Source organism: Carettochelys insculpta, chromosome 3 (assembly GCF_033958435.1).
Source record: "Carettochelys insculpta isolate YL-2023 chromosome 3, ASM3395843v1, whole genome shotgun sequence".
Lineage (NCBI taxonomy): Eukaryota > Metazoa > Chordata > Testudines > Carettochelyidae > Carettochelys > Carettochelys insculpta.
The window spans coordinates 64971487-64998469 of NC_134139.1; the positions used below are offsets into that span (position 1 = coordinate 64971487).

General features: G+C 48.4%; 1 protein-coding gene across 1 annotated transcript in view; it reads right to left on the minus strand.

Annotated features, from left to right (window-relative positions):
- Positions 1–26983, minus strand: part of MSH2 (mutS homolog 2) — a 103752-nt gene that overhangs the window by 49669 nt on the left and 27100 nt on the right. The window contains exons 5-6 of the mRNA XM_074988626.1: positions 22975–23124; positions 7025–7158 (exon numbers count right to left, since the gene is read on the minus strand). Coding sequence (XP_074844727.1) covers positions 7025–7158; positions 22975–23124 — 284 coding nt within the window. The remainder of the gene's footprint in view (positions 1–7024; positions 7159–22974; positions 23125–26983) is intronic.

The following is a 26983-nucleotide window of genomic DNA, read 5'->3' on the forward strand; positions in this document are numbered from 1 at the left end:
GCAGTAGCAGAGCATTGCCACCGCACTTTAAAAGGAAAGGAGGAACAGTCCTCCCAAAAGTTAATGGCTCTGCAGATACAGCATTATTCAGGGCTAAGCAGACCACACCGGGGACAGGGACAGGGTTGCGGAAGGGGGCGGGGGGCTGGATTAACTGGGGTTTGTAACTACTGTAAACAGCCTGGACACTGGAAAGGAGAGTGTCCAAGACGACCTAATAATTGTATGGGAAATCAAGTGAACCCCCCGCTGGTTCCTCCAGCTGATCCCCAACCCTATTTTTCACCCCCTTGCCTACGCGCTGTAGCTGCTGCAGCGTGCCTGGTCGAGATGCCTGAGTCCCTTGTCCTCCGCTCTCCTCTCACTCTCATGGTTCCCCATTCTGTGGAAACTCTCCTTCTGCAACGCAACACTGCTCACCTCTCCTCTGCTCGCCTCACTAGGTATGAACTTTTGCTGCTTTCAGCCTCACATATCACTATTAAGCGTTGCTCCCGGTTAAACCCTGCTACCCTCCTTCCTTTACCTAGTGATGGTGAACCCCATGACTGCCTTGCAACTGTCTCTGCTATCACTGTCCCGCGCCCCGACCTTTCAGATGTACCTCTCCCTAACTCTGACTTGGTATTATTCACTGATGGGTCCTGTTATAGAAATGACCAAGGCCACCTTCTTGCAGGGTACGCTGTGGTCTCTCTCTCTGAAACCATAAAAGCTGCGCCTTTACCCTCTGTGACCTCTGCCCAGGTGGCTGAACTGATTGCCCTAACCCGTGCCTGCTTTCCAGCCAAGGGACTCTGTGCCACTATTTTTACTGATTCTCGGTGTGCCTTTGGGGTTGTGCACGACTTTGGCACCCTCTGGCAGGCTCGAGGTTTTCTTACCTCTACTGGTACCCCTATCAAGAATGGCCCCTACGTTGCCGCCCTCCTGTATGCAGTTTTCCTACCGTCTGCCTTGGCAATTGTTAAGTGTACTGGCCACTCAGCGGCAGACACCGAGGTGGCAAAAGGTAATGCACTTGCTGATGCTGCTGCAAAACATGCCGCCACTAAAAAACCTTCACCAGAAGCGTTTCTTGGTCCCCTCTCTGTCTCTGTAACGCCACCATCCCTGTCTCATCTCGCTCAGCTCCAGGATTCTGCCCCAGAAACAGAGAAAGACTCCTGGAGTGCTTTGGGTTGCTCTTTGCATTCTGATTCCCTTTGGCGATCGCCCACCGGTACCTTTGAAGCCCCCCTCTCACTCTACCCGTCTCTAGCCGCCCTGCTACATGGTGTTTCGCATGTTGGCAAGGAGGGGATGGTCTCTGCTATGAGTAAGGCGGGGTGGTGGGCTCCCCATTTCAGCTCCTTTGCAACCCGCCACTGTGCCGCTTGTGTTACTTGTCAAAGCCACAATGTAGGCAAATCTGTAAAAGTAACACAAGGGTTCCGGGGTTTGCCTCAAGCACCTTTCCTACACTGGCAACTTGATTTTGTACAAATGCCAAAGTGTCACAAATATAAATTCATTTTAGTTATAATATGTCTATTTTTGGGTTGGATTAAAGCCTTTCCCTGTCGCAAAGCCGATTCATTGTCTGTTGCAAAATGTCTGTTAAACCACATTATCCCTACCAAGGAAATTCCTGCCACTTTGTCTAGTGACCGGGGAACACATTTTACTGGAAAAATTGTTCAACATCTAAACCAGGTATTACATGTCACCCACCTGTTGCACTGCCCTTACCGTCCACAGAGTGCAGGGGCAGTTGAAAGGCGAAATGGTGTGCTTAAAAATAAGCTGGCAAAAATCTGTAGTTCCACAGGGTTAAACTGGCCAGCTGCTTTACCACTGGCCCTTATGGAAATTCGGTCATCCCCATCCCAGAGACACAAATTGAGTCCATTTGAAATCATCATGGGACGCCCTATGCGAACAATGGCTACTATTACCCCAGTCCCAGACCTAAACCTAACTCACAGCACGCTCCTCCAGTACTGCAAAGGGTTAATGCAAGCTGTGAGCTCCTTCCATTCGCAGGTGCGAGCAGCTTGGCCGACGGAACCCACCTCTGCTGCCTGTCACGCTCTTGAGCCTGGTGATTGGGTCTACCTGCGGCACCACCTTCGGAAGCATACCTTGGAACCCCAGTGGAAGGGTCCATACCAGGTGCTGCTCACCACCCAGACACCAGTGAAATTATCCCGCATCGCTGCATGGATCCACGCCTCACAGTGTAAGCCAGCGCCACCTCCAGGGGACCAAGCACCTCTGCAAGACCACGCAGAACCAGCTTCAACCCCAGAAGACAAAAAGGAACAGCCTGCAATACCTTACAATCTGCGCTCTCGTAAGGGTTGCCAGAAGCAGAGGGTAAGCAGACAGCCAGGACCCAACAAACAAGAAGCAGTAGTGAGCCTAGCGCCTGCTGCCTGGTGGACGTAAAACCGTGACTGCGGTTCCCTCGAAAGGGGTTGTCAGAACCAGAAAGGGTCCTGCTTCCAACATGTGTCCTTTGAGAAGCTTAATCCTCAGCTACTGTGTCCTGAGGGTCTGGGAAATCCAGAGTGACAGTGACAATTCTTTCATCCAACAACAGGTGCAAATAGCCCAGATCCTGAATATTTCTAATTGCTGGGTCTGCAGCCACATCCCAGCTCACTCACAAGCTAGTATCCCCACCATGGCAATCCCTTTGAATTCCTCAAAGCTTGCTGAAGAACCCTATCCACTTAAAAGGACATGAAAGAAAAATGACACTTGGGGGCTGGGAAAAACATATGTTCCTAAACTTATAAGTGTGGTGAAAGGAAAGGGCCACTGGTGCTGGGTGTGTAATGGGACAGGGCTGAATCTAGGGAGAAGCAGCTGTCTCCAATACATCGTGTCCCATGGTGTATGGGACTATTCAAACAAGGCTGGAGAATGGCGAACCGGGTATGGAAAGATAAACTTCCTCTCAACCTGGGATCAAACCAGAGATTCAATCTCTTGCTCCCCCTACAGCTTCCTTGAGAAAAACAGCACCATCTACAAATGTCATGTAAATGCTACCTCTTCTCCCAGTGAAAATCATCCTGTGCCCTTTGGGGAATACTATTCCTCCTTCGTAAATTCTTACATGTCAAAGGGTTGCAGTCAACCCTTCCCAGCTTTAATGGGACATCATTGGGTTTGTGGGGAAAATGCTTACCTTCCCCACAAAGAACCAAGTTCCTTGTGGAAATGGATAAGTAACTTATTCAATTTCTCTACTCTGGGAAACTGGTTGTTTCAAGGAATCCTGACTATCCTATTTGGAATTCTAATAATCTTTGTGTGTTTTCAATTGATTTCTTGTTGTATCCAAAACTGCACAAGACACACCATCCATCAGGTTACCCCTAACCAGAGTGCTAATCTAATGTTGTTAAATGTCACCAGTGAAAGTAATGAAAAAGAACGATTGATATATGGAATCCAGTAAGTCGTTGGTCATGGGCGTAGCCTTGACCAAAAGGGGGGATTGTGGAAGTATAACATTGTATAAGTATAACGTATAAGGGGACATGCTGGATACATTGTATATGAGAGGGCATGCCAAAACATGTTACAAAGTATCTGAGGGAGCACACCTAGGGACAGTTAGCTTTGAATGGAGAAGCAATTAAGATGGAGCCAGCACGTCTAAGAAGCAGGCATCAGAATGGAAGGTGTGAAGGGCAATTAGTTAAGTTATAGGAGATTGTTAAGGGTGGCAGGTAATTGAAAATACGTGACTGGTCTCAGGAATCTCGAAGGGTGGTGACTAAAATCTTTTTCTTCTTTTGTCTGTAACTTGTCTGTAACTTGTTCTCCAAAAAACTGTATAAATTAAGAGACACAAGCCCCACTCGGGGGGCTCACTTCTAAATGTATTAGCAGAGCGGCTTTGCTAATAAAACAGAGTGGTCTGATAAATTGTGAGTCTGAGTCAAACTTTGACAGAGGCTAACTTCTAAGTCACTAGTCCATTCCCAGGAGTGCCCTGCTTCAAAAGTTTAAAGTCGAAGCAGGGGGTGTGTAGACACTCAACTTCGAAGTTGCTTACTTTGAAGCTGTACTTCAAGGTAAACAACCTCAAAGTTATTTTTGTAGTGCAGACACAGCCAAAGAGTGTACACCCCACTGCCTGAATTTCCCCAACACCCTCCACCCCAGTTTCCAGTGTTGCCAATTTAGCTGTTGGTTGGGAATTTGAATTGAAACTGAAATGTGAACGTACACTCCAAAAGCACATGCAGTCTATGGAAAAAATACACGTACTTAAGAAAACAATAGGCTTGAAAAGTATGAACAAAGACTAGCTTCCTCATACAGCTGTTAGGACAATATTGATGCATTTATTTCAGCTATATTGGCCCACCTAACAATTTCTAATTATGATTTGTAAGCAAGGTCTGAATGAGCTCTCCCCTGCCAGCTACTGATGAGCCAGGGGTGAGTCGAAAGGCTTCAGGACCAGACTTCCGGCAGACCAAAACGTGTTGCTCAACAAGTGATCAGTTTTGGCTGATGCTAGGCTACAAATCATGTTAGTCTAAAATGTGGGCATCGACGTTATCCTTATTGTATGAGTAAAGGGATGCAAAACTGTACTTTGCCTGCCTGGATGGTGAGGTTTCCCTCAGTACTTAATCTCTGTGAGGGCTTGCTGAGACTGAACCTCGGCACTTCTAGACTTGGCAGTCCATAGCCCTGGCACCTCTGGCCTTGCCACAGAAGTTAGGAAAGTAACAAACTTGGTTGAACACCAGCATCTCTTTCATTACAAATTAAGTGCTGATCATCCTTACCTGAACTGCACTTCATAAGCAGGGGGGTGGATGCTATAGGCTAGTGAAGTGGGGGAAAGGGTATCAGGAACAGATATTTTGCTTGGGAGTGTTGGCTCCGCCTAAGAATCACTGGCACTATTTGATCTGCCCTTCCCACATTTAAAAAGACAGACTGAAATTAGGCTCCACTGATAGTTGGTTGTATTGCAAAGTGAGTTTGGATTAAGTTTAGTGACTGCTCCAAGAATGTTGTATTTGTGACTGGGAAAATATATATTTCCTAGAATGCCAAGATTTTTCAAAAGATTTTGCCAAGGTTGTTCTCAAGTTATCCTTATCTCAAGAGTTGTGGGGAGTTTCTGTACTAAACATTATTTTACTAAAAATATTTACATAAGGATAATCATGCTGGGTCAGAGCAATGGTCTGTCTACCCCAGTATCCTTGCTTCCAAAAGGGGCCAGTAACAACATTCTTCAGAGGCAATGACCAAGCAATATATTCCGTGATGTCCACCCCCAGCTTTTGGCAAATATAAGGCTAGGGACACTCAGGACATGGTTTTGCATTTCCAACCCATTCCAGCAAATTGCTAATGATGGACCTATCCTTCATAAACTTATCTAGTTTTTTGGGGTGGTTTTTTTTTTTGTTTTTTTTTAAAAACCCCCTGTTACAAATCAGCCTTCACAAAAGGGAGTGTTACAGCTCTGCCTGGCACAGTGCTAAGGACAGTGACTTCAGCCTGTACTCTTATGAGCTGCAGATTCTTCAAATGACACTAAAAATCCATAAATTTAATGGTTTTACGTACTCTTTTTCCAGCAAGAGTCCAAAGGACTGAACATCTTGGAAACAGACAGAAGATACTCTGGTATGGAAGTTCAATTTAGTCCAAACTTGGAAAACCTGTTGGCTTTCTCATGAGCTATCCTTGGCTGTTATCTTAAAATTACAGCAACTGTTATAACTGGCTTAGGAAAGTATCTACCGAGATAGGACAGACCTAACTAATGAGGCTGGAAGACTGGTTTTATTACTAAGTTCAGAAAAGACTACCAATATTCTCTCTTGGAAGTCTACTGTTAACCCCAGTGGTTTCAACAATGCTACCTAGACGTGTGCTAGAACAGTAGGAGAACTTTGCCTAGCAATAGAAGCTTCTTTTGGAACAGACGCATCCACTGGAAACATGCTGGAAGAAGCCAAGACTTTAGTCCAGAAGTTGACTCATGAAGGTTACTTAAGTGTAAAGCACTAGAAGTACTTGCGATTTCTGGATTCTACTCAGCCATACATCAGATAAATCAAGACCCTGGTATTCGGCATAATGGACGGTTCACATAGGAGAGGCAGACCCCACAGAGAATGGATAGATGATAATAGTAGATTGGTGCGGAGCTAGTCTACAGAAACTAAGCCACTCCACACTGGACAGGGAAAGATGGAAGGAAACAGTGAGAGACGCATCAGACACCAACAGGCGCTGAGCCCACAGTTATTGATGATGATGATGCATCAGATGCCTACCTTACAAAACACCCACAACAGAGTGAAGTAAGACTCCACCAGTAATGGGGCTGCTGTGTAACCAGGACAGAAGAGAGAATTTTGAACAGATGGAATATCACACAATGAACGCGAAGATTTAACTTCATCTTCTTTATCATCATTAGTGGTTCAAGTCATGCTTTTTGCTAGGTTTCCTACTCCCAGTCACAACAGCTTTAGTGACAGAGACGGCTTTCCCTGGCAGCTCTGCAGCAGCTGCGGGGCAGGGAGTACTGCTCCATGGCAGCCCTGGGAAACCTGTACTTGGGCCAGAATCCCAAGGGAGGGCGGCTAGGACCACAGCAGCCCTGGAAGCGCAGAGCTGTCTGTGGGCAGACACCCTGGACCTTCACTCGTACAACAAATTCTTGTTTGGCATTTGTCAGATCCCAACCATACTGGACAAGGGAGGTGTAACCTGTACATAAATCCTTTCATTAGATATAAATCTATTAGAGATAAAAGCCCTTTGGTCCAAGTAAACACATCACCTAAAACACTTTGTAAATGAATTTACATTATCCTCTACAGAAAACTAAGTGCTTGTTAGTCTATTTCCAACTGAAAGTCAACATTTTAATCTCAAAAAGCTGTTTCTGATGACGACTAAAGAGAAACGTGTGATCAGACTCCTACCTACAGGCAAGGATTTGCACTGATGTGACCAGATTCATACCAACATGTATGTTTACCTTTCTTCTATTCTGTTCTTGTCCATAAGTGGTTGCTTGATCCACTGATTAACCAATCTCTGTCCTTGAGGCGTTTTGCATTTATTTAATAAGCCAGCCAATGATTGTGTACTGTTGGAATTTTCAACAGAACTCTGGAAAAAAAAAAAAATCATTGCTGAAGATTCTGGTACTCTAAACAGGGTGATCCCAGCTGCCCACTTAAAACTTGGAAAGATAGAACATTTTCTTTTCAGTCTAACTTGGCACCACTTCAGAAATTCAAGTGAAGGAGGGAACATTAAGACTTTCAATTTAGTTAAGAAACAACAGTCTAAGATGCCATGTTGGAAATTTGAATTTTTATTTACTCTGATATTAAATAACTTGATATAGACATATTAAATTGGACAAGAAGGCTTATCCTTTGCAGGGTCATGAACTAGCAAAAGAACAGATGGCAGCTCAGCAGAGCATTTGAGTTTTCTAGTTTGATATTACTAACACAGTGAAATCTACCATTAATAATGGCAATTTTGTTGTACTACAGGGTACATCCTCTAAACCAGGGATTCCCAACCTATAGGTCCCAACCCAAACACAGGTCGCCATTAGATTTGGTAAGGGTCGCTGGCTGGCTGGGTGGCTCCAAGCCACATGTGGCTCTTTAAGGAGCCATTTGCAGCTCCAGATGCTGACACCTAACTCCTCCTCCAGCTCCCAGCCCCGGTACCTGGAAATGGAATTTAATTTAATTCATTTAACAGCCAGCATGAGGGATCCAGCCATTAAACCAAATTATACTGAGTCCCATTTCAGTGGGGCAAACCAGGGAACTGCCTGTGATGCAGGTGGGGGAACAGAAGGAGAGGACTAGGGGGAGTGGTGAAGGAGCAGCGGAAACAGCAGTGGCTCACATGTAAGGTAGGTGGAGGGGGTGGCTTGGGGCTTTGAGGGGTTTAAGCCGGGGGGGGGGGGGCGGGGCCCAGTTTGGGGTTGCAAGGGGGAGAGGAACACTTTCCAACTCCCTGGTTTTGAATTGCCTTGGGTCACAAAAATGGGTAGCTGTCTTGAAAAGGTTCAGAACCACTGCTCTAAAGGAAGTCTGTTCAGATTATAGTATATTATCTTCAGGCTCTGGCTAAACATTAAGGGCAGACATGTTTCATTTAACAAAATAAAGCTGTGTGTGTGTGTGCATGCACCATACAAAATTCAGCCAGTAGGAAATTATCAAATTTAAACACTCAAAAATAGCTGATATATCTGCTTCAGAGCCTTCAAGTCTCAACTTGAAAGGATAAGACAGAAAATATTAATACTACCAACATTTCCATCCCCACACAGCTTCACTTAAAATCACCAAGCTTCAAATGGAAATCCAATGTCCATTCTGGTTTCAGCATCAGAGAGAGAAATAAGGGAGAAAGTTTCCAGAAGAAAGAAATAGAATTATGCAACATGTAATGTCAGCTTAAAAGGGTGGGAAGTAACAAGTTTATTTGGTCAGAGCACAATAGCTACAGTCAACATCTTGGAGAATTATACACTACTATGAAATATCAAACCAAGTGCAAGCAGATGCAAGATCTAATATTATTTAAAATAATTAGTCATACCAACACCAAAATAATTCATGTAACAGTTTACTTTCTTGTTACACTTGTAGACATGGGTACTTTACATATATGAAACATTTGTTGCATGGAATAGCGAGTGTTTGTTTAAAAGCACATACCTAGACGACCGGCTAACAGAAGAATAGCTATCTGATTCTGTATCTCCTCAAAGTTTCCCAGCAAACTTTATTTTTCTGTACTTGCCAATTTACATTACTATTTCATGGCTCAGACAGTATGTGGAAGTACAGCACATCAGCTTTGCTAGCAATCAAATGTCCTACCTCACCAAGTGACTCAAATTGTAAACAGTGTAAGAACAAACTTTGTAATGGATTTTCCAGTCAAGAGAAAAAAGTCTGATATTCAAGCAATGGTACCATGTGGCAAATTCTTTGCTCACAGGCTGGCAACCATCTCAAGAACAGATTAGGGCAGTAGTGAGCAACAATTTATTCACACGGGCCACTCCGTGAACTTTAATACTGGTTGTGGGCAGGCTCTGGACCCCCAGAAGGGGCAGGGCCTCAGGCAAATGGGGTAGGGCTATGGGCTACAGAGCAAAAGACCAAGTATGTGAGTGTGAAAGAGAAATGCTGAGACAGATTTGTGACACAGATTTAAGTGTGCTGCAGTGTATATGTGACTGGGACGCCACAAAAAACACAAAAACAGTCCTGTAGGACCTTAAAGACCAACAAATATATTAGGCAATGAACTTTTGTGGGTAAGACTTATTTCTTCAGAGTCAGGTCTTACCAAGAAAAGCTCATTACCTAACATTTATTTATTAAGTCTCCAACTACACGTTTTTGTGAAATTAAGACTAACACAGCTACCTCTCAGCAATTACGCGTATGTGGCACAGACTGGTATGTGCAACAGTGAGACAGAATGCGTTTGCTGGCTGCTGCTGGGTAAGTTTCTGACAGAAGCCGCCCTCTGCCTCTTTTAGGGAAATACGTCCTGCTCTGTTGTCTCCCTACACCCTGATCTGCACTCCTGAGTGAGTCACTTACCATCCATCCTTCACACTGAAGCAGCTCCATTGTGTTTCTCTCCCCTGATCCCTGCTCTGCAGAGATGGGGCAGAGGAGCACCCTGACTTCAGCATTACCTTCTCCCCTCCTCTTCCCCGCACAGCTAGCAGGAGATTCCTAGAAGCAGCTCAGCTGCAGAGAGAGCAAGGCAGGTGGGTGGGGGGAAGCAGCTGAACACACTGCTGGCTGTAAGTATGCACACTGCTAATCAGGTGGGCGGGACAAATCCATTATCTTTGGAGACAACCATATTCAGCTCATTTTACCTATTTAGATCACACCAGCCAACCCCAGTTCAACATGTCATAGGCTATGACTACATTTCCACGTGCTCAAAAAAATTTTGTCATGCATAATCTCACTTGCCCCATGAACAACAGTGCTTTGCTATGGCAAGCGCACATGTGAAACACTGCTTTGTTGGCAGAAGCGCTCTCCTGCTGACAAAGTGAAACCTGCTCATGTGGATAGAAGTATTTTGGGCATTCACATGTACTGATATTTACCACGGCCGCACCGAAACAGCATTGTTACTGAAAGCTGAGTCACGTAGACATGCTCACACTGTAGTAACTCTAGCAGAAAGAATCAGGACAAAGCTTTGAGCAGCCTGATTAAAATAAAGAACGCAACTAAAAAATGGGGACTTACATCAGGGGAGCACCAAAGAGAAAACAAAACAGAGAAGTCCTTAATTTTGCTGCCTAAGCTGCTCCGTTTTCATCCTGTAATTACTTTTCGGCTTCATCTTACACCAGCAGATATAAAATGCTGTCAGCTACTGCCCTGCTCGCAGAGCAAAGAAATTAAACCCCCGTGGTGTGTCCATATTGACAGCTGCCAGCCCCGTAGCATAACCACACCTGAGGCACTTGCAACAGCATCAATTCAGAGTGGTGCACTCTGGGCAACTATCCCACAGAGCACCTTTTCTGCTGCTGAGGCTTGTGGAAAGGCGAGGGAGGGGGAAGGCATTGTAGGACAGCTTGGGTCCTGTCCCAGTGCCCTGTGGTCCATCGATTCACATCCCAGTAACTCATGTCCATCCACATATGGTACCATCTTTCAACAGCTTTTGTGCTACAAGCTCTGCCTCCTTGGTCTACGGAAACAGATCCCAAAACAACTGAAGAAAGTGCTGACAGGTCTATAATGCTGATAGGTCTCTAACATGAAATGCAGCAGAGTTACTCCTTAAGCTAGAAAGTGACAATGAGGAGTTAGACACACACAACGTCTTGTGGCATTTACGGAGGTGATGACCACAGTGGAACACTGCTTTTGGGCTCTGGTAACAACTACCTGAGTGGTCGAATCACATCACCATGCAAGTCTGGAATAACGATCAGTGACCACAGAACTTTCAAATGAGGAAAGCTGCTTTCCACGAGACCACGCGATGAGCCTGGCTCCCACCCTGCAATAAAAGGCCATAAGAAACACAGCTACCCTGTTAGTAAAGTGCATGGTGATTGTACTGTGGAAGCTGGCTATTCCAGACAACTCCCGACAGGTCAGCAATCATTTTGGAGAGGGACAGTCGATGGCTGGGCTCACTTTGATGAAGTCCACAGGGCCACCAATCACATCCTGCTCCAAAAGGCCATGACTCTGGGCAACGTGCAGGAAATTGTGGATGGCTTTAGGCAGATGGTCTTTCCTAAATATGGAGGGGTGATAAATGTCATGTATATTCCAATTCTGGCATCAGTCCATCTAGCCTATGAATACAATAGCCAGAAGGGGTATTTTCTGTTGGTTCTTCAGCTGCCTGTGGATCATCAGGGGCATTTCATGGACCTTCCAGAAAGCTGCATGATACACACATCTCTCAGAACGCTGGCCTGTAGAGGAGGCTGCAAATGGGGATCTTCTTACCGGACCAGAAGATTTCTACTGAGGAAGCTGATGTGCTCATCTTCATTCAGAGAGAACCCCGCCTAGCCCTGAATGCCATGGTTCATCAAGCCGTACACTGGGGGCTTGAGAGCAGCAAGGAGCAGTTCAACAACAGGCTGAGCAAGTGCAGAATAAATGAAGTGTGCTTCTGGTGACGTTTGTACAGGAAGCTGGACCTGGATAATGGCAACATCCTTATACTTATAGCTGTGTGCTGCACCCTCCATAATATTTGTGAAACTTTGACTCAGGGCTAGACAATTGAGACTTACTGCCTGGAAGCTGAGTTTGAACAGCCTGAGACAAAGGAGCATAGTGTAAGGTCCATAAGGATCAGTGACGCCTTGAGGCACCAATTTGATGCTGAAAGCCCGTAGTGCTTGTTGCCATGCACAGAGTGCATTAGGTGACTGCGATTGGTTCATATGATGCATTTAAAAGAACAATGTCAGTTGTTTTGTTGAGATGTGCTTGCCTGCCTTCATGCGATGGAATAAAGATCGCAACAAACATAGAAGACACATGCAGCACGATTATATCTGCCCTTTTTTTTTGGAACTGGGGGAGGAGAAAGCGATTTGTATATGTCCAGGTGCCATATGCAGCCCAGTCACCTGATGTGCTGCCACATGGGTGCTGTGTGGGGATGGGCGTTGAATGCTTTAGGTGCCTGTGGGAGTTTGCAGGGCTGGATGGCGAAGGGGCAGATGTGGAATGCAACAGATGCCAACTAGAGACAGGATAATAGCAAAAACGTGATGGCAGTGACAAGAGGATGAATGGAAAACAGTTTTGGGAACTGGCTGCTCAGGAAGAGCAAGAAGCTGCTCAGTCTGCAGTGGTAGCAATGCCCAGAGCACATCTACTTGGTGCTCTGTAAAATTCAAGAGCCATTCTATGGCTTCATTCCATGTTCTCCTTCTGTTCCCTCCTCTCATTGTTTCTCCACTCCAATTCTCTCTTTTCAGCAACAGTCTGAAGCATCACATCACACAAATAGGACCCCCTACCTTTTCAAGGTTATTTTCTTGTCCAGTGCAGTCAGCTAGCTTGTGAGAACAAGACAGGCTGAGATTCCAAGGTTAAATCTTCAAAAACAAAAGTTGTAGTCCTGTGGCACCTTACAGACTAAAGAAAGGTTACTCACCGTAGTAACGGTGGTTCTTCGAGATGTGTCCCCGTGGGTGCTCCACATTAGGTGTCGGGCTCGCCCGGCGCCGCAGATCGGATCTTCCAAGCAGTTTCTGCCGGACCGCGCATGCGCCGGTGCGCGCCGCTCCCCCGCGCGCTCCCGGCCATGTGCGCGATCCGGTCCCCGCCAGTTCCTTGACCAACCGCCTCGGATGCTCCTGCAAAACACTAAACAGAGATCCGGAGCGGGGAGGATGGGCGGGTAGTGGAGCACCCACGGGGACACATCTCGAAGAACCACCGTTACTACGGTGAGTAACCTTTCTTTCTTCTTCGAGTGTCCCCGTGGGTGCTCCACATTAGGTGACTACCCAGCAGTAACCCAAGATAGGAGGTGGGTAATCGGATTATGTGCAGCTTGTCCCCGAGAGGACCGCTGCCAAGAGACGGGTATCCTCTTGGAATACCCTGTGAAGGGCGTAATGTTTGGCGAAGGTGTCACAAGATGACCAGGTCGCCACTCTGCAAATGTCTTTTAGCGCAACGCCCTTGAAAAAAGACTGTTGATGCTGCCACCGCCCTAGTGGAATGAGCCCTGGGCGTGGCCAGTAAAGGAGTCTTTTTGAGTTTGTAGCACATTTTTATGCAAGATACGATGTGCTTAGAGATTCTCTGCGAAGAGAGACATTCTCCTTTTGATTTGGGAGCGATAGAGACTAGGAGCCTATCCGTTCTCCGGAAGGACTTGGTCCTGTCCATATAGAAAGCTAGCGCCTGCTCACGTCCAGGAGGTGTAGGCGCACCTCTTTGTTAGAGTTATGAGGCTTTGGATAAACAAGGGTAAACAATAGGTTCGTTAGTATGAAACTCAGAAAGAAACTTTAGGAACAAAGGCTGGATGCAGCCGTATGGTTACCGCCTCCTTGGAAAAACAGCGCAGGGCGGCGTTGCCATAACTGCCTCAAGCTCGCTCACCCTGCGAGCTGACGTGAATGCGAGAAGAAAGGTCGTCTTCATCATAAGGAGGCGGAGGGAAACCGTGGCCAAAGGCTCAAACGGTGGTCCCCTTTTCGCATTAAGCACCAGGTCCGAGTTCCACAGAGGTGGAAGCGGTTTCTGAGGGGGGTATAGGCTTACCAGCCCTTTGAAGAACCTGGTAACCATGGGATGGGCGAACACCGTGTGCCCTTCCTCTTCGTGTCTGAACACCAAAATGGCGGCCAGGTGGACCTGAAACGAGGATAGCGAGAGTCCTCCTCTCTTGAGGTCCAGTAAATACTCTAATATGACAGCCATAGGCACCGAAAGGGGGCTAGCTGTTTGGTAGAACACCATGCCGTAAAGCGAGTCCATTTCTGCTTGAAGGTCTTCCTGGTGGAAGTCCTGCTGCTACTTTCTAGGACTTGCTGCACTTCCTCCGTACATGTGCTCTCTAGGGAGCTGAGCCATGGATTAACCACGTTTGTAGTCGCAGGCTTTGGGGGTGCGGATGCACTATGGACCCCTGGGCTTGCGTGAGCAGATCCCGCGCCACCGGAGGGGACCTCGGTGGCCGGTCCGACATGCGCAGGAATAGGGGGAACCATTGCTGTCGATCCCACGTTGGGACTATCGGGATCATTCAGGTTCCTTCCCTCCTGGCTTTGTGCAACACTTTGTGGATGAGCACTGTGGGAGGGAAAGCGTAAAGCAGGGGGCCCCTCCATGAGATCGCGAAGGCATCCCTCAGGGACCCCCGTCCCAGTCCTGCCCTGGAGCAGAATCGTGGGCACTTCTTGTTGTGCTGAGTAGCAAACAGGGTCTATCTGGGGAAAAACCCCATGCGTGGAAAAATCGGTTGCAGCAGATCGGGACGGATCTGCCACTCGTGCGTGAGTGCGAAACGCCTGCTCAGCTGGTCTGCCTTCACATTGCGAGCGCCTGGTAAGTACGAGGCTTTCAAGGTTACATTGCTGGCGATGCAGCAGTTCCACAACCGGACTGCTTCTACACATAAGGCACGGGACCGAGCTCCTCCTTGCCGATTTATATAAAACATGGTGGAGGTATCGTCTGTACTGATCCCGACTACCTTGCCTTTCAGTTGGTCTCGAAAGTGTCTGCAGGCGTTGAACACTGCTTTGAGCTCCAGTATATTTGTGTGCAGTGACTGCTCCATAGAGGACCACAGCCCTTGCGTCACCTCTTCGCCCATGTGTGCTCCCCACCCTATGAGGGGGGCATCTGTAGTAAGAAAAACCAATACGTGTGGTTGGTGGAAGGGTACCCTTGTTAGCAGGTTCTCTGGGTTTACCCACCATTGCAGGGATTTGCGCACCTCCGTTGTGGGCGACGCCATCCTGTGAACAGTGTGTGCTGCCGGTTTGTATACGCTCGCCAGCCAATGCTGCATGCTGCGCATGTGTAACCTGGCGTTCTGTTCTACGAAACGTTGCTGCTGCCATGTGGCCCAGCGGCTGTAAGCACGTCAGAACCGGCACCATAGGGCTGAAGGTGAAGCCTTGCGCGAGGGAGCCGATGGCCCGAAAGCGAGTCTCTGGTAGATACGCCCTCACTGTAATAGAATTTATGCGTGCCCCTACGAACTCTATGTCCTGTGTGGGGTCTGTCTTTGATCTTGTCAGATTGATAAGCAGGCCGAGCGAAGAGAACGTGCCTGCTGTGACACATATTATGCGTAGTACCTCCTCCTTTGAGGCCCCTTTGAGTAGGCAGTCATTCAGATACTGGAATATAAATACCCCCTGTCTGTGCAGGTAGGCTGACACCACTGCCAAGGTCTTGGTGAAGACTCTGGGGGCTGAGGAGAGCCCAAATGGTAGGACCTGGTAAGTCGAGGGCTGCGAACCAATCTCCATCGTCTAGTGCCGTAAGGATGGAGGCGTTTGTGATCATCCGAAAACGTTGCTTGCGCAGGTACCGGTGAGGCCTCGAAAATCTAAGATGGACCTCCCCGTGAGGAAGTACCTCGAGTAGAACCCTCTCCCTTGCAGTTGCTCCGGCACTCTTTCCACTGCCCCTACGAGCATGAGATGGTCTACCTCCTGCTTGAGCCTCGCTACATGGGAGGTCTCCTGGAGGTGGGGCCCCGGGTGGAGGTCATGGCGGTGGGAGCAACTGGGAGGGGATGGCGTACCCCGTGGCTATGATCTCCAGCACCCATGTGTCTGTGGTGATCCTTTGCCACTGGTTATAAAATGGTCGGATGATGGCCTTGAGCACTGGTTTCGTGCCCTCTGGAAGCGAGTCCATGAGGGAGGTCAACCTAATGTGGTTGTTGAAATTATGGTTCGCTAGATGCGCTGTGTAATTTGCCATTGGCAACAGTAGCGTGGAGGAGGAGTAGACCTTTCTGCCCAACAGCTCTAGCTTTTTGGCATGTTTGTTTATTCCCCCACGTTGCGACGACTCCGCCACCAAAGAATTTGGTTGTGGGTGGCTGAACAGGAACTCCATGCCCTTCGTGGGCACGAAGTATTTTTTTTTTTTTTTTTTTTCGCTCTTTTGTGGACAGGCGGAATAGTCGCAGGAGTCTGCCATATCATAGTGGCAGGCTCCAAGATTGCGTCATCAGCGGTATTGCTATTTTGGAGGAGGCCGGAGGTCTCAGATTTTTGAGGAGCTTATGGTGTTGCTCTTGCACCTTTGCTGTCTGGAAGCCTTGCGTGAAGGCCACCCTCGTAAAACAGCTCTTGGAACTGTTTGAGATCGTCCGGAGGATGGACGCCCCCCGGGGCCGTAGCCTCATCTGGGGAGGAAAGCGAGGAACCGCTGGGGTACGTCTTTCTGGACCCTTCCGGTTCCTGCTGATGATGGTACACCCTCTCACTAGAGGTGTGCGAGGAAAAATCTCGGGGTTCCATAACCAGTCCCCCCTGAGATGCTTAAGTCTCTGTCCCCGGTCACAATTGCCCTTGGGGGTACGAGATCGTTCGTAGGGATCTTTCCCTAGTAGATTGCCGATGGTGTCTATGCCCTGCGTGGTAAGGGCGACCACGGCAGTATAAGCACTGGTCTTGGGAAGGTGACCTAGACCACTCCCTTGGTGCATACCCTTTGCGTCTGGGGGAGGGAGACCGTCGAGACCCTGGAGAGAGCGACTTTGCCTAATAGTCCAGCGGTTCAAATCCCAGGAAGGGTGGAGGTGGTCCCAGCCAGGGTGAGGCTGGTTGCAGAAATGGAGAAGGGGGCTCCGGGTAGGCCAAGGTGGGGGGGGACCCCTGCCTTCTAGTTGGAGTCTGCAACATAGCGGAGGGCTGTGAGAAAGCAACTACACAGCCCTGTGCGGAGAGGGGCTGCAATGCCTCCTCTTGTGTGCAGTCTTCCCCCTCCCTTGAGGAGGTAACTCCGCCCCTGACATACAGGGGATCCCGGCCCCGTCCGCACCGAGCTCGGCACACTCGAAGTCGGTGCCGCATGTGCGGTGTCCTTCGGTGCCGGCAGGCTGCGTGCCTGCGCGCTCTGCACCGCCGGTTTTCCGGGGGTCGGTGGTACCGGCGCTTGTTTAGCCGCCGCCCTGCCTGCGGTGCGGGGCGGCTGGCTGATTATCGAAGGGTGAGCCGCTTGCACGTGGCTCTCCGTGCCCCGCCGATCAGCTGTTGCTGCGGCTGGGGGCTGCTTGCTCCTCCCGTCCCGCTCGTTGTTGCTGCCGGCAGGGATCGGGCTGGGGGGCATACAGGGCATTCCGGCGTCCGCACCGAGCTCGGCATGCTCAAGGGCGGTGCCGCACGTGCGGTGTCCTCCAGTGCCGGCAGGCTACGTGCCTGCGCGCTCTGCACCGCCGGTTCCCCAGGGGTCGGTGCCGCTGCCTGCGGTGCCGCTGGTACCAGCGCTTGTTTAGCCGCCGCCCTGCCTGCGGTGCGGGGCGGCTGGCTGATTATCGGAGGCTGAGCTGCTTCCACGTGGCTCTCCGTGCCACCGCCGATCAGCTGTTGCTGCGGCTGGGGGCTGCTCGCTCCTCCCGTCCCGCTCGCTGTTGCTGCCGGCAGGGATCGGGCTGGGGAGCATACAGGGGATTCCAGCCCCGTCCGCACCGAGCTCGGCACGCTCGAGGGCGATGCCGCATGTGCGGTGTCCTCCGGTGCCGGCAGGCTGCGTGCCTGCGCGCTCTGCACCGCCGGTTCCCTGGGGGTCGGTGCCGCTGCCTGCGGTGCCGCCAGTACCGGCGTTTGCTTAGCCGCCGCCCTGCCTGCGGTGCGGGGTGGCTGGCTGAGTATTGGAGGCTGAGCCGCTTCCACGTGGCTCTCCGTGCCGCCGCCGATCAGCTGTTGCTGCGGCTGGGGGCTGCTTGCTCCTCCCGTCCCGCTCGCTGTTGCTGCCGGCAGGGATCGGGCTGGAGATACTTTCCTCCGTTTCTGCGCTGATGGAGTGAGGGAGGCAGCTTTCCTTTTAAGGGCCCCGGAGGGTCCCTCCTGCTGCGGCCGCTCCGGCGCTTCTGGCTGGAGGGCCTTGTCAAGAAGCAGCATTCTTTTTTTTTTTTTTTTTTTTTTTAAAGCCTGAAGAGGACATTGTTGGTGAGTCTTTGTGTTTTTAAGTGGGTACTTAGCACCTTCTTTGTGCCGTTTTCCCCGTCCGATGGCCTGCCTTAGCAGGAGGGCTGATAGCCCTAGCTCCTGGCCTCCGGCGCTTGTTACTGGGACTGGCTGAGCTGTCCCTCTCCTAGCTTGTTCGTTGTTGTTTTTTTTTGTTTTTTTTTTTAACAAAATAACAACCGGCAAGCTTATAGTAGCCTAAGTGCCTGAAAAAACTTTAAGAAAAAAACAGATAAAGCCGTTGAATACACTACTTGGCCTTAGCCTAGTTGGATTCCGTCTGCAGCCGACGGCGGTTAAGAGGAACTGGCGGGGACCGGATCGCGCACATGGCCGGGAGCGCGCGGGGGAGCGGCACGCACCGGCGCATGCGCGGTCCGGCAGAAACTGCTTGGAAGATCCGATCTGCGGCGCCGGGCGAGCCCGACACCTAATGTGGAGCACCCACGGGGACACTCGAAGAAGAACAGATATTTTGGAGCATAAGCTTTTGTGGGAAAGTACTTGTTTCATCAGATGCATCGGCTTATGCTCCAAAATATCTGTTAGTCTACAAGGTGTCACAGGACTTCTTGTTGTTTTTGAAGATACAGACTAACTCGGCCACCTCCCTGATACTTGTCACCATGCAAGTTTAAACCTGTGAACCCAAAATGCTCCATTTTACAGATGGACAATTACTGACACTAGACAGCACTGACATGACCCATTTTAAACACAAGCACGCCCACCATGATGAGTTAACCATTGGGGCTGGGCAGTTCATGGGTGCAGAGCCTTACCATAGTCTAGGCACATGCATCTAGGGGAGAACCAACATCACAGGAGAACCCTACAATCAGTAACATCCACACATTTTCTATGGCCTGTGATCAGCCTGAAAGATATTTTGATGCTGAAGGTGAACAGGAAAGCAAAAGAGGGTTTGCCACAAGAGAACTGCTTAAGTCCTGGACCTTACTAGACTTGCCTGTGTGAAGAAGTGGTCCCTTCCCCCTCCCCTCAACACAGTAGCGTGGGAATGTTACCCGTAATGGGACAAGGAACAAAGCAGCTCTGCCAAGGAATCTGCAGCGGCAACAGCATCCCAGCACCTGCACGACACTTTTAAGGAGATATGAGAGGCCAATAAATGTGAAGTGAGAGAGTTCATCAACAACCTGTTCTGCATCTGATTAGCCCTGTGTCAGGAACAGCACCACACCGACCTAAGCCTTCTGCCCCTAACTCACTTCAGAGTTTCCAAAAATCAAAGCCACCCACGAGGCATGTACTCTGCTGTTTGTGCTTCCCCAGCCCTCCCAACTGTTGCAAATGGCTCACCTCCTCCAGGGTTGAAAATTGCTCCTGACTTCATGATATATGGAGGCAGAGTCCCCCTCACCCTTGGCACCCGTATGCACAATTTCCTCCTCCTGGCTCAATACACTTCTGGCCCCTGATGCCCCAAAGTATCCATGGGAGTCTTCAGGGTGGAGCTGTGATCATCATCATCATCAATAACCGTGGGCTCAGCGCCTGTACGCGTCTGATGCCTCTCTCACTATTTCTTTCCATCTTTCCCTATCCAGTGCAGTGGCCTACTTTCTGTAGGCTAGCTCCACACCAATCTACTGTATCACCTACCCATTCTCTGTGGGGTCAGCCTCTCCTGTTCAAACTGTACATTGTTCCAAATACCAGAGTCTTGATTTTTCGTTCGTCATTCACTCTGCAAATATGCCCAAATAGTTGTAGTTTCCGTTGTATAGCCTTCTGCAGTAGGTTCTCGTTTGGCTGTATCTTTCAATACAATTCCTCATCGGTGACCTTCTGCATCCATCCTATTCTCAGAATCTTTCTGTAACAACTCCTTTCCAACGCCAATATTCTTCTTTTCGCATCTTTTGCTACCACCGAAGTCTCACATCGGTACAACATGCTGTTGAATACACACATTTTCAAGACGGTCAGCTTCATTCCAAAGCGTATTGCTTTGCTTTTCCAGATGTTATCCATCGCCTTCAAACTTGCTCTTGCTTTCACGATTCTAGTTGCTATTTTCTTCTTACAGTCCAGCTCATACATAATGTTGCTCCCAAGATATGTGAGCTTCTCTACATTTTCTCGTTCAATGACATCTACACTGATCTTCCTTCCTATTTCCTTATCTGCAAATACCATTTTTTAACTGATTTTCATAATCAGCCCTTACCGCTTCCCTTCTTTGCTTAGAAGCCTCAAAGTTGCCCCCAGGTATGTCATCCAGCTCTTTGCAGAACCAGCAGGTTGTGGGTACAGTCTCCAATGCCCCGTGATAGGCATTTCACAGCTCCTTCATTTTCACTCTGCACGTCAATGCATTCAAGTCATGGCCCCCTCCGTCATGCATTTTGATATCTGCTTGTAGGTATCATAATTCTTACAGCCGGCGCCCAGCTAAGACTGGACAGTCTTGTCTCCCCATGTTCTGATGAGGTCCACCAGCTCACCAATACCCAAAATAGGGGATCTCCTGGCACATGAAGCAGGTATGGTCACCTGGAAAGATGCACTAGGAGCACTCCACGTGTTGCCAAGCAAAGAAGATGACGACTTTCAAAATTCTCAACCAATGCAAAGGGAGGGGCTTTGGATTGGTCACCTGAGGTAGTGCAGTAGAGTGCAAACCGATAGCCAGAGAGGTGAGAACAGGGATTGTGGGACAAGTACTGGAGGTCACAGTGCTCTAGTAAACAACAGTATCTACACTGACACCCCAGGACGGTAGCCACTGCGCAGAAACCTCTGCACCTCATGCTGAGGTAGTCTGCCTACAGCGCACAACTGTGGAATTAATTTGCATTAAGTGCCTTGCAACTGCTGGAGTTACAGCATTGGGAGCAGATTTACTGGGCTATAGCTTGCCAGCGTAGACAAGGCCTTAGAAATAGCTAAGTTGTACTTAAAACAAGCTATTTACCTGGAAAAAAAGTCAAAAACTGTTTAGTGTGTTTGGGTGCTTCTCGGACCAAATCTGCTTACTTTCTAAAAGGACACAGGCAGTTCCTTTAATATTCTGCAAATTCAAACACACATCTGAATGACAAACTGAGGTCTGTTGACGTAGCAATATTCTACAGCTGGAGCTTTGCTAACACCAAGTAGGAGGCCAAAGACAACAAAATCGGTGTTACTCTCTGACAGATATTCTGCATGGAAAGGCTAAGAGGAATAAGGAATACAAAGGACATATGGCTGGAAGCGAGGGTCTTCAGTTAGGAAGGAGTTGTGTTTCACTGCAATATGCCCTGAAGCTCTTGCATCTGATAGGCTCCCTGCTTGAGCCAGGGTGAGCTAGAGTCCCTGCCACTGAGCTTGCAGGGTCTGCTGCACAGAGGCAGTCCCACCATGCAGACCACCTCAGGATGGTAGCTCCAATGCTTCCAGACCCCTAGATCTGCTGGAAGCCCGAATAATGCCTGGCCCCAGTGTAGTCAGTATGGCAGGGCTGCCCAACAGCCACAGATTTTAGAAGCTAACTCCAGGACATTAGTGATCTCCGCTCCAAAACAGGGACCCTGGAAACCCATGCTGGAGACCAGGAGCTGAGCAGAATTGAATGCCAGACCAAGCAAAGCCCCTGGAACAGAAACCTGCCTGTTTCAACAAGATGTAAGACTCCTGTACAAGATTTGACGAAATTGGCCCTTTAAAGTCAGTCGATACACTGTGTATCGATACACTGTGTAAGGTAATGTTTTACGAAGCTACCTTTTGATGCCCTGCAGCAGGGACTTTTAGGACTGTATTTTGAACCTTGTTGTGCAACACCTCCCTTACAGAAAAGCCTATATTAAAATTAATTAGGAAAAGTCCTCACAATTCCAAATACCTAGTCAGAAAGTTACATCAGTCCCGTGTCCCAAGCAGGAACTTAGCAAAGAGAGCAGGGTAAAGGGTGCCACTCCAGAACTGAAGCATAAAGCTAGAGAAGGAAATGGAGATGGGCTTCCCCTCCCCAAACTCTTGCACACAGCAGGACAAGGCAGCGAGAATCTTCAAGCTTCTCCTTTCCAACTGGGCTAGCAAGCCTAGATGCCAGATCTGAGTTCTTTATTCCCTGGAACCTACTGGAGCCTTTCGTGGGTGGAGAAGTAGAACAGTGCTCCCCTAGGCTTCTTCCATGGGGCCCAAAAGGCAACATGCACTAAGCAGAACCTGATAAAAAAGGGCAACATATACACCAGTGTTTGAGACACTTTTCTGTGCAGACAAGCAGCAAATACATCAAACAGGCGGGGTAGGCATAGCTTCACAAAGAAACGTTTAAAAGACTCAGATACTTGGATTTTTAGAGGGTTGCCTATTTGTTTTAGAAAGGTTAACCTGACTTTGTGATCAATAAGGGCACCACTGTACCAAGACCCCTACCCCTCCGCCCCCGTGTAGTTCTCAAGGTACAATTTTGCATGCAAATAAAGGATACTCAAAATTCCAAGCCGCAGCCACTGAACCTGGCAATCCCTCTGGTTCTGCCTAGTGGGAATTCCTGTAAAAGTGGAGGCTCAAGTCTCCAAATCTACATCCCCCTTGCCCCCTCAGTAATTTAGACAGCATTAGAGCCACCAAACAAAATAAAAACAAAAACAAAAATGTCCAATTTATGCATCACCAAAAAGGACTTCCGGAACAGACTGTAGCAAGGCTTCTACATCAAATAGCAAAGCATATGCTTTTGTGAATTAAGCAGAAAGCAAGTTCCTAAGTTCAAATACATGTTCGTTTCTTACCTGGAAAAGATTAAGGGCTCGAACAGCAGCGTTGTTCAGTATCATATACTGACTGAGGTCAAAGCTACTCAGTTCAAATTGTCCAAAGTTAGATTCATCCGACAAAAGCTCTAAATACTTGATAATGGCCGACAAGGCTGAAATAGCAACCTAAAGTTACAAAAGATGTGTTACAGTAAAACAAAACAGTTCTGACAACAGATTTTATACCATTACACCAATATCCAAGAACAGCTTCTCAGGGGCATGTCAACTTAAGTCAGGATTTTTCTGTTTTTGATTATCTGATGAGTCTATAGCAGAGGTCAGCAACCTTTCCAAGATGGAGTGCTGAAATTTGACCTCTATATGTATAGTCCCAGGGCCACTAATACCTTTTAAAGTCACTAACGGTCCAGCTTACAATAGCTTCATTAATTAATAAATTAAGATGCAGAGCTTTACGGTTCAGGTGGTGACTGGCAGCATTAGCTGTTCTTTATTAATCCACAGGCTCTGAGCAAGCTCCCAACAGCATGGGGAAGGAGAGGTGGGACTGAGCTCCTTCCTCATGTGCCAACGAAAATCAGATCACGTGCCGTTCTTGGGACCCATGCCAAAGGGTTACTGACCCACGTCTACGGCCTAAAAGAGGAATTCACAATGCCCTAGGAACTTGGGTTAAACCTGTGTTGAGTTACAAAATCCAGTAAATGTGAAGCTAAGAAGCCTTAAGCACTTACACAGAGTTGGATACCAGGAACCCAGAAGTCATAGAATACAAAGTATTTTAGTATTTAAACACATGTTCTAAATACACATTCACAATATTCAGAAAGCAAAGAATTTGCATTTGATATGGTTGGTTGCTAGCAAACCATAGAAAGTGTAGGAAATAAAAAGTTCATGATTAAGCTCCAGCAACATTTGAGAAGCAGTAATGGAAAGTAAGCATATCCTCTTCCTGCTGCATTTAGTTTTTTCAGAAGACTTGTATCCTGAAGTATGTTAGTAAAAAGGAACTATCGCTGGCTCCTAACTCCAATCCAAAAGGGAACTGAATGTTTCTGAGAAAGAAAGCTTAATAATGAACATGCTTATAGAAGTGTTTTAGTATGCACCTGTTTTTGCTGCAGTACTATGGAAGTAGATGTTACTGCTGCTGCTATGATACCATAGTACATGCTTGCACCCTGAGTCACTCTCCTGCATCTCAAAACTGTCCAAGCAGCAGAAGTAAATAGACTCTTTCCTAACACATGGACTTAGGAAACCCACAGTGCCAACAAAGAGTTCACAGTTCTGTAACAGTAATGCCTAACTAACGTGATAAACTTACGTTAGCACACCTCTTTCCTGGTACTTATCCAGAAGTGATATCACGTAAGGTCCAATGAAAGCCAGAATCAGTCATCATTAAACTCACTGTGCAATGTATGCAAGATGACTCGGTACTGGAGACACAAACTCATCACAGGGACTTCAGCACCCCCCATCCATTAAAAAAACGGTTACTTGCCACTGTAACTGTTCTTCGAGATGCACTGCTCATATCTATTCGAGTTAGGCGTGTCTGTGCGCGGCTGTCGGAAAGTTTTCCCTAGCAACTTGAGCCCCTTAGCATAGTGCTTATGCAAGGCCTATCTATGACATCCAGCCCACTTGGCACTCATCAGTTCCTTCTTGCCAACCACTCTGACAGCGGGGCAGGAGGGTGGGTTTTGAACAGATACGAGCAACACATCTCGAAGGACATCAGAACAGCGAGTAACCATTTCTCGTCTTCAAGTGCTTGATCATATCTATTCGAGTTAGGCAACTGTAAAGCTAAAGCCAGGAGAGCGGGGGCTTGAGCCAATGCGTGGCTGAATCTAGGACAACAGCCCCAAAGGTTGCATCTCACCTAGACTGATGCACAATTGCTTAGTGAGACGTGAAGTTATGCACGGAAGACCATGTGGCAGCATGACAGGCCTCCTGAAGAGGCACAGGCACCAGAAAGGCAGAAGAGAGAGTGCCGTCACCGGCAGCAGAGAGACTTTCGCAGGTCATAACATGCCAGCATACAGGATGTGACCCGGGAGGAGATGCAATGTGATGACACCAGGAGTTCCTTCATGCACTCAGCAATGGCCACAAAGAGCTGTGCGGTCTTACAGAAGGGCTGAGTGCAGTCAATATAGAATGCAGGCAACTGTCTCATGTCGAGGAAGGACAGCCATTGCTCTCCTGCTGGGAGCTATGAGGTCTAGAATGGAACACAGGCAGGAAAATGTCCTGACTAACATGGAAGCCGGAGACCACTTCAGGCAGGAATACTGAGTGAGGGAGAAGTTGGACCTTGTCCTTATGAAACCAACACTGTGTACAGGGGGCTCAGACACCCTTCCAGCAGGGGTGACAGACACCAGTAAGGCCACTTTACAGGAGAGGTAGAAGAGAGCAAGTGGCCAGCAGTTCAAAGGGAAGGCCCATAAGCTCCCAGAGGACCAGGTTAAGGTCCCAGGCTGGAATTGCTCAGCGAACTGAAGGGTGAAGTCAGTCCATGCCCTTGAGGAGTGTGCAGACACAGAATGCGCGTCTCCCCCAGGGTGGAAGGCTGAAATAGCTACCAGATGCATCCTGATGGATAAAGAAGCAAGGCCTTGCTGCTTCAGGGAAACAAGGTAGTCTTACGCCACGGGACAAAGGTATGAGATCACGCTGGGTGCACTCACAGGAGACCCGTGTCCACCTGACTACTGTGGAAACCATCTTGTATAAGAAGCCATTTCACATCCTTTACTTCTCCACACACACAAGAGCCTGTACTTTCCTTGACCTGTTTGGGAATAGCAGGAAGGATGAGCTCTATGGAATGCATTAATGAACTGTTTGGAGTCAAGGCTCCAGCTCCCTAGTACCTGTTTCTTTTTGCTGATAACGGTTTCTCTTTGAGAAGCGATTTACGATTCTCTAACTAATTGCCTCTGACACTGGGCTTTGTTCGTGTAAGGGTATAAAATACTAGAGTTAGCTGCATCAAGCGGCCTTGCTGGACCTGGTTTTACTAGTGTCCAGTTTGGCTCATCTGTTGCCTTATTGAATTCAATAAAGCTGAATGTTAGCCGCCTAAACACAGAGAAGTCTTGTGCTTCAACACTACGCAGGACCATCACATAGACAATTTGCAACTGCTAAGGGGGAGCCGCTGTACTGGCCCTGAGCAATCCCACCATGAGGTGAAGAGACGAGTGGGTGGTGGAGATGGCCATGGTTCTGAGTGATGAGGTCCAGAAACAGGGGAAGTCAAATGGGCAGCAGCACAAAGAGCTCCATCAGTGTGGGGTACTAGTGCTGGCGAGCCGACGCTGGGGCTACCAGAATTATATCCTCCTTGTCCCTGCAAACCTTAAGGAGCTCCCTGTGCACAAAGGGAGACTGAGGAAAGGTGTAGAGCAGTCCCAGTGTCCACAGAACGAGGAATGCACCTGCTATGGAGTCCAGGCTGAGGCTCTGGAGGGAGCAAAATGCATGGCAGGTGCAGTTGTGGGTGCAAAGACCTCCAGCAGAGAAAAGCCCCACTTTTGGAAGATAAAGCGGAGGATATGCAGATCCACCACTCCTGGGCCAGGAACTGAAGACTGAGTGGGCTGCTGGCAGGTTTTGGACCCCACCCCCACCCAGGAGATAGGATACCTACAGGTGAATGGAGTGGGGTGTGCAGAATTCCCACAGGCACAGAGCTTCTGAGCAGAGTGGTGAGGAGTGTGCCCCCCACCCTGCTGGGCGATGTAAGACATGGCCATTGTATTATGCATCAGCCGCAGAGAACAAGCAGAAATGCCAGACAAGCGAGGCCAATGGCCCAGCGTGCATGCACACTGATGTGGTGTAACAGCTCCTCTGCTGTCCACAACGCCTGAGTTGTAAGACATTCCAGGTGAGCATCCCAGACCAAAAGGTGATGCATCCGTGACCAGGGACACGGTGAACTAAGGAGCATGAAAGGGAACACCGACAAAGATGTTCTGGATTTAGAGAAGGGATA